At 39.7% G+C, this 14,001-nt stretch overlaps 1 protein-coding gene across 6 annotated transcripts in view; it reads left to right on the top strand.

Annotated features, from left to right (window-relative positions):
- The window catches only part of TMEM260 (transmembrane protein 260), a 58,132-nt gene extending 44,979 nt beyond the window's left edge, over window positions 1-13,153 (top strand). For 2 of the 6 annotated variants that reach the window (XM_081047406.1, XM_081047408.1), the window contains exons 12-16: window positions 142-290; window positions 3,353-3,529; window positions 5,711-5,764; window positions 7,364-7,454; window positions 12,047-13,079. In XM_081047406.1, coding sequence (XP_080903532.1) covers window positions 142-290; window positions 3,353-3,529; window positions 5,711-5,764; window positions 7,364-7,454; window positions 12,047-12,301 — 726 coding nt within the window. In that variant the 3' untranslated portion in view covers window positions 12,302-13,079. Of the gene's footprint in view, window positions 1-141; window positions 291-3,352; window positions 3,530-5,710; window positions 5,851-5,949; window positions 6,102-7,363; window positions 7,455-9,362; window positions 9,409-12,046 lie in introns of those variants that run through there. The other 4 variants (XR_013993282.1, XR_013993283.1, XM_081047407.1 and 1 more) reach the window with 4 other exon arrangements.
- Window positions 13,154-14,001: the final 848 nt, after the last annotated feature.

Raw genomic sequence — 14,001 nt, forward strand, 5'->3', positions numbered from 1 at the left:
GTGCTTATATGCATTTTTCAATTATGTTTTCATGTAATGAGTATATCCACATTTTAGAACGTTTTTGTTGTACTTGCTAAACTGGAGTCTGTTTTAAGAAGTATATTAAAAGTACAACATCATATGTTATTTTTCTGGCAGATGATGACATATGAGTGGTATTTACCCAAGATGGCAAAACATTTACCAGGTGTCAACTTTCCTGGGAACCGGTGGAATCCTGTGGAAGGAATATTACCTAGTGGAATGGTCACATTTAATCTTTATCATTTTCTTGAAATAAATAAACAGTAAGCATTCTTTTCATATAATAGCTTTTCTAAAGTCTTAAGCTGTTCTAAAATTGTTTATGTAGCAGCTGTGCTTCATCCAAAAGACCAATTTTCTACACCTATTTTCCCGTCACTGGTGAGATTATCTTTGTAATTAAATTGAATATCTGTGCATAAATGAGGCCAGGCAGAAATAAATGTTATTGTTCTCGGTAAAGGAAAAATAAAGACAGATTAGCAAGAATAGCAAATAAGATCTTAGTACAATTCAGAGAAATTAGAGATGTGCCTGCCTACTTGAAATCATTGCAGGTAGATCGCAAGCAATAATAGTTTCCCCCTGATCAACACCATGGACCCCTTTTAAGTGTAAAGAAAATGTTTTCCAGGAATAATCACTATGTAAAAATAGCTTAAGGATTTTTTATAAAGGATAAGACATTTTAACAAATAAGAAAAGCACCTACAGTTATACTGACTGAGATAACATATGAGAATTGTGAATTCTATACCTGAGAACGTAAAATTATTCATTCCTGACCTTAACTATGAATAACTCCTCCAGGAGTATAGTGTTGAATATTTCTCCTGTCTGTGAAGTGCTTGGGATCGTCCAGAGTGTGAAGAAGACAAATTAATGTTATAATTTCTATTCTCTTAATAAAGGGGACTTCCAAAATTCTTTGTAAATTGCAAAGTTAAATTATCCCTTACTAAGAACATAATAATATGATACTTTTGGTGTTCAGAGCCAGAAGCTTACTGTGGCTCATGAAGAAATACAAAGGTAATGGGTATAAATTTTCTGAAGAATAACATGTAATTGTCTTGGAATAAAAGATTAAGAATATTAAGAATCATTAACATCCCCAAATAGTCATTTCTTTGTGAATTGTATTTAATTTAATCTCACAAACATTTATTGAATCTACCACGTTCCAGCTTATATTAGGCCCTAGCAATATAATGAGACTTAGTTCCAACTAGTTCCACAGTCTAGTTGTATCTATACATATACATGAATACAGCTGGCCATGATATGATGGGATAAGCTCTATACTAGCAAAGCTTTGTCAAGTGTGAGACTCAGTAAATGTTCAGTCTGAGTCTACTAAATGGATGATTTAACTGACAGTGTAAGCCAAGCATTCTGGGAGCATGGATGAAGAAGCAATTAATTCTGCCTGGGGCATTCATTCAACATGCATTTAATATTTGTATCATACTAGTTTGTCCAGTGTGGCCAAACTCTACTATCCACAGCTGCATGGACCTGACCCCTCCTGTTACAGTCTGAGGGTTTCGGGTGATGTCTTAACTATGAAACAGATAAGTTATAGTATCACCTAGTAAGTGTGATATTGTTAATATGGACAAAATATTGGGGACTTGAGGGCTAAGTAGGCATTTGTCAAGTGGGTGGGAGAAGGCCAGTTCAAGGGAAGTACATGTGCAAAGTCACGGAAGGGGCCTGCTGAGCTCTGGGGAAGTGGGGGTGGCCCAGTATGCTTGGATCCCAGGGCTTAGAGGGCTAGGTGAGAAGCTGAGAGGAGGGATGGTGGGGCCCAGACTGTGAAGGGATTTAACCTATAAGTGTGGAGGAGGCATTTCCTCATGATGGAAATATTGCATGCTCCTTGTGAAAACTCTAAAGAGAAGTGTCCCCTTCCTCAGAGTTCTGGAAAAATGCCTAGCTGACATTGCCATCACTATAATGCTCTCTGTGCTGCTGGTACAGTAGTGCCTGGTGCCTGGAAAAGAGAGAAGGAAAAACATCCAGGGTATTTTCTCTGCTCTCTCCAACCCTTACAAGTTCTCTTTGCTGCTTCTTGGGCTAGGGAAAAAAAAAGTTCTTGAAGCTCTTTTATCCTCACTTGCTGTGTACTTCTGGATTTCAGGCTGCTTTTGAGTCCAGGCCAGGCAATACTAGAAGGGGAAAAATGGTAAACTCGCCACAGATTTGGAGGAACATAGAATTCTGGTCGCTTCCCCAACTTTTCTTTCTACCATTTACTTTTCAGACTGTTCAGATAAGCTATTCCCTGTATTCTGTCCAAGAATTATAGATGTGTACAGTGGGAGAAACAGGGCCATCGTCCGCAGAACCAGAACTCTATTATGTTTTAAGACTGTACTTTATATCAGATATCTCATTTAATCTTAAACAGCCCTGAAAGAGTTATACCCATTTCACAGATAAGGAGAATAGACACAGGTAGTTTATAGTAATTTTCCCCAAATCACAGAGGTCATAAATGGTGGAGAAAAAATCTAAAATCTAAGCCAGAAGTATCTTGTTTCAAAGTTCATGAAGTTTTTTACTTTCAAGTAATTTCTTCTAATATGCTTTTTTTCTACTTAGTAATAGTATTAAGGCATGTATCACTAATTAGAATAGAACTAGTCTATTATAGTGTTTTTTGATCCAAGTTTATTTAAACAATTTCTATTACTAATTTTTGCATGATTTGAAGCTCCTAATAGTTACTCAGTTCTAACTACTTTCATTCAGTGAATACTATGTGTTAGCTATGTATCATGCTATGTGGGATTCAGAGTAAATTCAGAGCTAGAGAGCCTGTCCTCACTGCGCTTGTGGTCTACTCAGAGAGATTTGTCAGTGCGAACAGTAAGTATAACACAATAATAATAAAAGAGATAAAAATAAATAAAATGTAATGGGCATTTGAGGAAGGAAAGATCCTTCTAAGTAGGGACACAAAGGAAGACTTTTATTTCTACTTAAAGTAAAAGAAGGTATCAAATAATGTGTGTTTATACATGACACAGGACCACAGAAGTTCATTATAATAATGCTTGTCCCCAAGAGATGTCTTATAATTTCATGAACAGGTAGGTTTTATCATTTATGTCTATTTACTTCTGCATAGCCCCTCTTCAAAACAGCTTTTTCACACTAAAATAAATTTCAACCAGTCTAGTTGGGAAAGAGTTAAATAAACCAAAATGTTCACAACTGGTTTATTGGTAACTAAGGTTTAATGCTTCATAAGTTATATTTTTAACTTAAAGTCCTAAATATTAAATAAATATATGATATATTTTTCTGTTTTCAATAGAAAACAAACATTTGTTTGCATAGGAATTCATGAAGGTGACCCAACCTGGAAAAAGAACTATTCACTTTGGCCATGGGGTTCTTGTGACAAATTAGTTCCTTCAGAGACTGTATTCAACCCTGAGGAATGGATTAAACTTACAAGAAACTTCTACAACTGGACTGAAGAATATGGACGGTATGAACAGCAATTCTGTTTTTCTCTGGAGTGTAGCAATTTTGTATGCCTGAAAAACTTACTAAATTTTGAGATGCCTCTTAATTCTTTGGTCCTTTTTTTTTATTAATTATTAATATTGTCATTTGCTGCCCACAGAGTATCATACTAGAGAAAGAACATGTGTTTGAAGAACAAGAGGGCAATGGAAGGCTTGTGGTTGAGTGGACACCGAACTAGTTAGATGCAGGGCACCTTCCACTTCCAACTCTTGTAATGCTGTGCAGTCCACAAGTCCGTATCTCATGCCCTGAAAGTGAAAGAGATTCATGAACTGTGGTAGACCTTTAAAAGACATTCCATTGCCCGTGATAGTTTCTACCTGCATATACTTGTCATATTTTCCTTTCTTCAACAATGGAGGCACCGAGGGGCGGCCGAATGGCTCAGTTGGTTAGAGCGGGTGCTCTGAACAACGGGGTTGCCGGTTCGATTCCCACACGGGCCAGTGAGCTGCGCCCTCCACAACTAGATTGAAGGACAATGACTTGGAGCTGATGGGCCCTGGAGAAACATACTGTTCCCCAATATTCCCCAATAAAATTTATCAAAAAAAAAAAAAGAATGGAGGCACCTAGAGAATATTACGCTTGGTGAAATAAATCAGACTGAGAAAGACAAATACCATATGATCTCACTCATATGGGAAATCTAAAGAACAGAATAAACGAGCAATCAAAACAAATAGATTCAGAGGTTATAGAGAAAACAACTGATGGCTGCTAGATGGGAGGGATGTGGGAAGAAGGTGAGGGGATTAGAAAGTACAAATTGGTAGTCACAATATAGTTACAGGGATATGAAATACAGCATGGGGCATATAATTAATAATGTTGTAAAGACTATGTAGGGTTCCAGATGGGCACTGGACTCATCAAGGGAATCACTTCATAGACTGTAGATGCCTGACCACTGCACTGTACACCTGAAGCTCAAGTAGAATAATACTGAATGTCAACTATCATTAAATATACCTATATATATATGTGTGTGTGTATTTATTCACGGATGTAAAGTACAGCATAGGGAATATAGTCACTGGTGCTGTAACAGCTATGTACGATGTCAGAGGGGTAGTAGACTTGGGGAGGTTATCACTTTGTGAGGGTGTAACTGTCTATTACATTGTTTTGCACACTTGAAACTAATAAAAAATTAAACAGATAAATAAATAAACTAATATAAAATAAAGGAATGGCAGATAAGTTCTCTATAGGGAACACTGGGACTTAAGTAACTTTTTCTTTACAATTGTTTGCCATCAGCCTGGTTATGTTGTTTTGGGCATGATCAGTCTTCCTTGAAGCATTTCTATATGGAGTTGACTCTTTCCCATGTGGAAAATGAGTCATCATCTAAAGAAATGTGCCTCCATTGCCGATGATTAAAAATGTGAGTTCTTTAAAGATTAGGTCATTTTGCATATAACTTAAAAACAACAAGCAAGATCTCATGAAAACTGTTATAATGTTTTTTCTGAACCCATATGAATGGATTGTATTGCTGTGCACCAGAGATGGATAAGTAGGTCTACATCAGAGCACTCTGACCCTCGTCAGGAAAAGTTAGAAAATAACCTATTCTGTAAACAGCTGATGACAGTGTAAGTACACAACAGTATCACTCATTCTCTTTGTTCCGTCAAAATAGATACACAAGAGAAATTTTAATTAAAAGAAAAAAATCAGCAAATAGTTTAGCCAGTGTTCTTTGAGCAGCATCTAGCTCCAGCAATGATTTAGCAAAGCCATGCGTCCCCTGTCTCCAGGCCTATCCCTCTTGCTTTACAGCTCGTTGGCTCTTAACTGTGTCCAGGGTGATGGAGGCTCAGCCCTGCCCCTTTGCCTGTCTAATAGTTCTTAGGAACAGCTGGTTCCCCAAATGCCTCCAGCCTATATCCAGCAATCCTTGGTTCCCATGAGGCACTGGGGGTCATATGCAGATTAAGAACACATTTACTAACACCTCAAATTCCTAATGATAGAACTTTTCTTAGAGAATAAGTTTATTATTTCGGTCCTTATCAGTACTTCAAGATCCAGCCTATGTTATTTGCCTTGTAAGATTATAACATAAGGGTTACCCATCCATAGACATAAATGTAACTGGTGGAAAAATGTTACTGTTTTCTTGTACCTACAGGTTTGAGCCATCTTCTTGGGAATCTGTGGCCAATGAGGAGATGTGGCAAGCAAGGTGACTAATCTGCACTTTTGTGTTTGCAGTCTGTTTTTAATATGGCAGAGAAGTAGCCTGTAGCACTTTTCATTGGGGGAGTAGGGGTGAGTGGTGATACTAAAAATGACATTTATAAGCGATTATTGTGTTTGAAGCATTGTACTAATAATTATACATGAATAATCTCATTTCATCCTCACAAGAGCCTATGAAGAAATTACTATTATCTCCATTTCACAAAAGAACAAACTGGAGGTAGAGAGGTTCTTTGTCCAAGGCCACGTAGCTACTAGTGATGGAGTCTGACTCTGGAAAACTCATAATTCCTATGCTCTCCTGCCTCAACTAAACCAAAGTGAGTGTGATTAAGAAGTTGATAATTATTACCGTGTTTCCCCGAAAATAAGACCTAGCCAGACAATCAGCTCTAATGCGTCTTTTGGAGCAAAAATTAATATAAGACCCAGTAATATGCTAGTTAATTATCCAAGCACTTATTGAAGCACTTCCTAGATGCCAGGCATCATGCCAGGCATGGAAACTACACATATGATACAACACAGTTCCTACCCTTGAGTTGCTCATAGACTAATGAAGTAATCAGACATGTTAAAAGAGATTTGAATATTCATGTGCTAGATATTTTACGTTCCTGTTCTGTATGGAACACCTCACAGCGATGCTATTGACTCTCTTGGTTCCTGTCATTATTTTAAAATAATTGAAATATCTAATGCTAACAGACTTTGGCTTAAATATTAATGGAAGAGTTCTAAATGATACAGACGGGGGTACCAAGTACATAGGAAGTACTTTCTGCAGTAAAGGAAGGATGACCACTCTGGGCCAGACACTGTGCTTTGCACCAGGAATCGACTTATGGTGTGTAAAGGGTTTACTTGTAAGTTTAAAGAGGTTTTAAAAAAATTGTCAAGAACTACAGTTCCAAAATAATGACAAAAATAGACATACTATAATTTATGCAGTAGTGTTTTTGAAAAAGTCAGCAAACAGCATATTTCAAGTTATCAGCCTAGTTATGGGGACAAACACTTGCTTGGAAGAACTGATCAAAAAGATACCGTACGTTGGCACAGTTCTTCACTGGAACGCTGGGGGAGCAATCACATAAAAGAAGAAAGCAGATTATTCGGGTGGGCATTGATTTAATTGGGGTGCTGACTACAGTTTGGATGAGTTCATGTGGTCAGAGTGCAGCCACGTTTGAAGAGCTGGTCACACACGCATGAGCCATTGTGGTGGGCACGTGCAGGGATGTGCCGACAAACTCAGCAGGTCTCCCCCTGCCCAGCTGCTCTTGCATCACAATAATGGACATCTGGAGGAAAAGTGATGTATGATAGTGATGATGAACGGAAGCTTTTTTCTAAAAAAATTGGTAATCGGTATGAATTCAGTGTCTTGGCATTGGGCGGGGTGTTACTGTTGGTTCAGAGTAAATGTCTATGAATAGGAGAGAAGTAAAAAGAACACAATAAAGGATTTTGCATGTTCCTTATCGATGGAAAAGTCTAGCAGATTTAGCTTCGAATGTGAAATTAATGAGGTGATTTTAAATTAATGAGGTGATTTTAATGAAGTCTCCCCACCACACAGGATGAAAACACCATTCTTCATTTTTAACCTGGCAGAAACTGTGAATGTGCCTTCAAATGTGAAAGCTCAACTCTACACTCACGCATATAACGTACGTTACACTTTTATATATAAATGTATTTGGTGGGAGGGTGGTGGTGATTGTTTGGGATACAGGGAGAGTGTATCACAGTAGAGTTTTGACTTTTTTGCTTCCAGCTTTATTTGGCATTATAAAGCAATGGGGAAAAATGGAAAAATACTCATGCGTTTCACAAATAATATCTAAAGTATATGGCTATGGTCAGCAAAGTAATACCTCGCACCCCAATAATGTCCATGTCCTAATGTCCAGAGCCTGTGAAGATATGGCCTCACATGGCAGTAGGAACTTGGCAGATGTGATGAAGGATTTTGAGGTGGGGAGATTGTCCTGGATCATATCCAAGTGCGACCAGTGTAATCACTAGAGTCCTTATAAGGAGGAGGCAGAAGGGTCAGAGTTGGAGAAGGAAATGTGACAATGCTTAGAGGTCAGAGAGGAGGATTTGAAGATGCTGTGCTGCTCGCCTGGGCGATGGAGGAAGGGACCACAGTGAGGGAGTCCAGGCAGCCTCTGGACGCCGGAAAGGGCAAATAAACACCCTTTCTAGAGCCTCCAGAAGGAATACAGCCCTGCTGATTTTACAAAAACCTTGATTTTATCACTTTTGACCTCCAGAAGTGGAACAGTATATTTATATTGTTTTAAGCCAGTACATTTGTGGTGATTTGTTACAACAGCAATAGGAAACATGTTTAATGACTAGTTTTAGTCATTAGTCATTTAGTTTTTTTAAAAGTACTGACAAGTCGCCCTCTATTGTAAAAGTCGTGACTTGAAACGACAGGGCCGTGGCTCGTTGAGAGGTCATGAGAAAGACAAAGGGTCTTGGAGAGACTTTGGTTTGTTTGGCTTCCTGGGGCCACAGTTAGAAGACAGACAGCCCAGCCACACTGAGGGTCTGGCACAATCTGTTCTCTCTGATGGGAAATGGGAGTACAGTGTGTCCTTACTTAATGTCGTTGATAGGTTCTGCACCTTAAACGAGATGATGTATAATGCGGTTTTACCATACGCTAGTTGATATAAACAAGAGTTAAGTTTCTACAAAATGTCATCAACGTTACGAAATAACGTTGAATGAAACGACATTATTTGAGGAGCTGCTATACAGAGCAAATACCTGCTGTAACACTTTTTAACAAGTCCCTGCTTTTCTGTGATTTGTAACACTGGGCTCTTTAGACATCTTCGGACATAGTCTTAGAGCCTGCTATATAAGAAACAGACATCCTGGCACGGGCCAGTGAAAACAGAGCCTGGGAACTATATGCATGAGCAATGGAGGTATTCCTGCCATCTCTAGGCTGCTATGCGTCTGCTCAGCCAGGGCATTTGTTTGGTGCTAAGTCAAAACAGCATGGTGTCCAATCAGGATGACTAATTTTACTCCAAAATTTTGTGGTCATTGTTTATCCATTTATTCATTCACTGACAGGCAATTTATTGAGCACCCAGTCTGTTCCAAATGTCGTGGTGGAGACAATCAACCACTGTCCCTGCTATCAAGGAGGTAGCAGACTAGAGAGAAAAGATAAAGTCTTAAGTTCAGTCTTGTAAGTGACATGAGAGGTTTGCAGAGGTACTGTCAGGACACAGAGCCGTACATGAGTACACCATCCTACAGTGAAGGGGGGAAAGGAAGGGAAAGAAGACTTCCAGAGGAGATGTCACGGGAGTTTCATCTTGAACAATCAGAAGGAACTAGCCAGAAAGATGGTGGGGCAGGGCAGTAAGACAGTGGGGAAGGGAGGGCAGTCCATAAAGAGGGCACGACAGGGACAAAGGCGCGACTCGAGGTACCCACTGAAGTACAGCACGTGATGGATTACAGGAGGCAACAACATGTTGCATTCTGTCTGGCAGTCAGGAGTCAGGGGAAATCTGAGACTTACTAATATTTCATATTCTCATCAGTCAGGAGGCCCATGCTCAAGACCCATTTCGCCATTGATTGTCAACTGTGAGTCAGTTAACCTTTCCCGGCTTTGATTTTTTTACTGGGGAGAAAAAAAGGGGGGCTTTAAACTTTATAAGTTCTTTCTCATATCCTGGTCATATCCTGTCCTGTTCCTCTCTAATTCCGTGTGATTCTGTGAAAAACAAGTAGTATTGAATTGGGGGAAATCTGAGACTTACTAATATTTCACATTCTCATCAGCGGTCTATTCCATGGTCAGTTGTTAGGCCACTGTTGAAGCTAAATTCACAGATATTTTGTCCCTTGGGGCCTGTAAGCTTTACTCTTCTCAGTGAGCACAAGTCTAGAGCCCAGTCCATAGTTGTTGCCTTCACGCGTATCTCCAGCTGTGTGACATTGTTTGCAAGACAAATGAGACCAAATACTAGATGGGTCAACACAAATCCACCCCACCCCACCCTACCCCCAGTACTGGTTGTTCAAGAATATTGTTAGATGCAAAAGATATTTTTGTCATTATTTACATTATCCTGTTCCATAATTTATACAGAACATTAAGTTCAGGTGCAGCGGGGGAGCAGGGAGTATGCCTGTTATCTTTAGGAATACATTTGGGAAGTTGAAGAGGGCCCCAGCAAATAGTATATAGTCCACCAAGACTAATGTTACAGTTCACACACAGAGGAGGAAGTAGAATTCCACATGATGAGAAATGACAGGCTTCTTAGGATACAGCACACGGGGCTTAATGGGCCATCCAGAAAAAGGTGATGATGTTTCAGTAATCAAGTGTTCTAGAAAAGGATAGTATGCTTGTTCTGATGTCTGGAGACTAGAGCAGGGAGGTCGCACGTGAGCCTCTCATTCTCTTGAGCCACTGGGGAAATGCTCACTGAGGTACTGACCTCTGTTTTGAACTCCAAAACCTTAGTAGGATTTTGAAAACTTGGGGGAGTGAAGAACCTGAAGATTTCCTGAGCACCTGCTCCGTGCCAGGCACTTCCCACGTCCCTCATACGAGGGAGGCTCGGGGAGAGAAGCAACAGATAGAGGGAAGACTGTGAGGAAAGGTAGAGAAACACTGATTATTTTACCAAGAGAATGAAAAGGTGGGAGGCTAATTCATAGCTTTGATATATATATGAAAGTGTGAGGTGACTCTTCCCTATTTTGTGGAGTAAAGGAAACCTAGGGGGGAATTGCTTTAAAAGGCAGCTTGAAGACTGAAGATTATTAAATATCAAAATGACATATCAAACACGGATTATGGAATTTTTTTCAAAAATAGGTTAGGTATGGGTGGCCGGATGGCTCAGTTGTTTAGAGCGCGAGCTCTGAACAACAAGGTTGCTGGTTTGATTCCCACATGTGCCAGTGAGCTGTGCCCTCCACAACTAGATGGAAGATAATGAGCTGCCGCTGAGTTTCTGGAGGGGCAGCCGGATGGCTTATTTGGTTAGAGGGAGAGCTCTTAACAATAACGTTGCCAGTTCAATTCCCACAGGGGACGGTGGGCTGCACCCCCTGCAACTAAGATTAAAAACGGCAACTGGACTTGGAGCTGAGCTGTTCCCTCCACAACTAAATTGAAAGACAACAACTTGGAGAAAAACACTGTTCCCCAATATTCCCCAATAAAATCTTTTTTAAAAAATGGATTAGGTATGCCTTTATCTGCTCTGGAGTAGGAATTGGGGAAATAGATAATATACTGGGTCCCTTTCACGTGAATGATGTGACGAATACAGTTCTAATTTCAACAGCACTTGTCTCCAGAAAAAGCATCATTGCTTATTGTGTGCTGTCATGGAGTCTGCTGGTAAACCCAAGTTTCTGTGGATCTAACTCCAATTTGACAATCTCCCAGAAAGCTGTGAAATTCCCAGATAAACAAGTGTAATCTTCTGTTTTGCAGATTTGTATCTACTTTTTTGTTAAATCTTGATGTTTTTCCACCAGAAAACTATGTATCAAAAATTCTGTCTTATTAATACTACGTATGATGCTGAAAAACAAAGTTCCTAATTCCTGTGAGCAGAGTTTGCACGATCCAAATTGTAATTATAGGATCCTAGCATGAAGCCTTTCAATATCTCGCTTTAAGGCTATCTGTTAATTCTATTATGCCCAGTCTGTTCAATGTGGGATTCGTTTGAGTCATTTGATCATTGCTCTTATTACTGTTGTTTTTAATGTAGAGGAAAATTTATGTGAAAATGAGGGACAAAATTTAAATTCCTTCCAAGTTTTTTTCCATGCAGTTTTCTAAAGAAAGCAATTTTTTTTCTCTCCAACAGCTAAATTTAGAGTTTCAACCTTTCTGCCTATTGAGTAAATGGCTTTTCATGAATTAGAAGTAAATCCCTTTCCCAGAACATCTTTCTGGAGGAAGAGCATTTTGTCCTGACACAGTGTGGCATAGGTTCCCTCTGCAACATCTGAAAAAACCCAGAAGCACTTTTTGATGAAGCACATTTGCCTCCTGCTACCGTAATAATTACAGTAACATCCTTGCATTTTCTGCATGGCCTAGCAACGATTAGATTTTTACTGTAGGCTGCCTGGATTTTTTTTCCCCTTGTGTTATTAATTTCTCTGTGTTTTCTGTTTTTTTTGGGGGGAGGGCAGGGTGTGAATCAAGGGATAACAATGAAACAGCAGCTTGTTTGCTGTCTTCCAGCTTTATAAGGAGCTTGTCTCTTCGCGGAAGGAACACCCAGTGAACTGGCACAAGAACTACGCCATCGCCTGCGAGCGCATGCTGCGCCTCGGGCCAAGAGGCGCGGACCCCGAAGTCTTGTTGTCTGAAACCATCCGACATTTCCGTCTCTACACCCAGAAAGCACGGAATGATCCACAACTGGCTGATATTTCCGTTGCTCTGAAACACCTAAGAAATGAACTGCAAAGTCTGAGAAATAGGAAAAATGCCTGAGACAGCAAAATGGGAAAAAGCCTGCTCCTTATGCTGCTTCCGAAGTTCTGAGGTCCAAAAGTTTTCCTTCAAGAAAAGAAACTGTATCAAAAATTGAAGACTAGGTCACCTCCCAGACAGAAGTAACGTGGCACAGCAGTACTGTTTCATGGGGGGGGGGGGGGGGGGAGGGTGTTAGTGATGGAGGTGTGCTGTTTATGCAAATTCTGTTTATCCCATGTTACCCAATGAGCAGTTCAGTAAGAGTCTTTCCAAAATTCTTCCTACTTCCACAGTCTTTCATCTAATGACTGCTTGATTGGATTCTAAAAGAGAATGGACTCTTTTCATACGCTTAAAATATTGACCATCAGTCTTTTAAGGGTCCTGCTTATTGGGATCAATCTTGAAGGTTAAATTCTTAAAACATTAATACTAGACCAAAGACATTTTCTGTTTTCCAAAAGTGATTTCTTTTTTAAAAGAATGAATCTTGTTATGCTACAAGTTAGAATTCCTTTTTTTTCCCTTGAGTAGCTGTGGTTGTTACACAATCTCATGCTTCAATACCAACTGGATGATAGTTTGAACAAATTTGGGATTTTACTGTCTTAGATAATTCTCGGAAAGCACTGAAAAACAAAGCTAATTCGTTGTTTGCTTTTTTTCAGTTGTATAAACTGATTGGCAAGTAAAAAGGATTTCGCATTTCTTCAATTAATTTTATATTTATGTTTTACTTGTATTTGGGCTCAGAAATCTGTGCCCAATAATAAGTAGGCTCCTGCTGCCAAAATGCAAAAAAAAAAAAAAAAAAAGGTGGGATTGGATGGGGGAAATGGGGAAGTGGTTCAATAAATTAATTTCTGTTACAAGCATCTTTTATACATATTACTAAAGAGAACATAGTAAGAAATGCAAATAATAGTTCTTTATTTTATTATGACAGTTAATTAATAGCAACCTGTTTTAATGAATAAAGTCACTCAGAGTCCTTCAGCACTTCCTAAGCAGAGGCCCGAATCTGTAGGGATTCTTTTCCCCCCAATTGTATAGCTCCTAGACTCCAAGCACTATATAGGCCCCTGTATAGAAATGCTCACTAATGAAGAGGGAGGGCTAGAAGCTTGTCTGCATTCAAAGATCACTGGTGAGTCATTCAGCAAGAAAAGGCCCCTTACCAGGAATAGTCACAGTTCCGTGGCATTGTACTAGCAAAAGGGTCTGATCAAAGGTCTCCTGTGGCGCTTGCATGGTTCCCTTTCATACTACGACCATAATTAAAACCACTAATTCTCTTTTAAAATGCTGCAGGATGCCATGTAGGCATCTGTCTGGAGTGTCCTTTGTGATGTCATAAGCTGTTAAGGACCAGTGCCGAGGGCTTTTGAGTGAAATGCCAGTCATGAAGGTGCTTCAAGACAAGGGTGCCTCTAAAAGCTTGACAGGGCCTTGACTGCACAATTCGAGCTGAATTTGCCCCTTGTCAGCTGCCAGTAAATAAATCTCAAAGGGGGAAAAGCTGAAGTTTCATTACCTGATCCATGGGGCTTTGTTGGTTTTGGCATCACACAGGGGAAGCTCTTGCCCCTCCATTCTCTGGGTTTGAAGATGTCCATTGGAGCCTGCGGTGCCTGGACAGGGTTCAGAGCGGGACCTTTTGGAGAGTGTCAATAGTTGTAACAGTTCAGCTGTTAGGAAGACAAATAAATGGAGGAGCT

The sequence above is a fragment of the Rhinolophus hipposideros genome (genome assembly GCF_964194185.1).
Source record: "Rhinolophus hipposideros genome assembly, chromosome: 5".
In the NCBI taxonomy this organism is placed as follows: Eukaryota; Metazoa; Chordata; class Mammalia; order Chiroptera; family Rhinolophidae; genus Rhinolophus; species Rhinolophus hipposideros.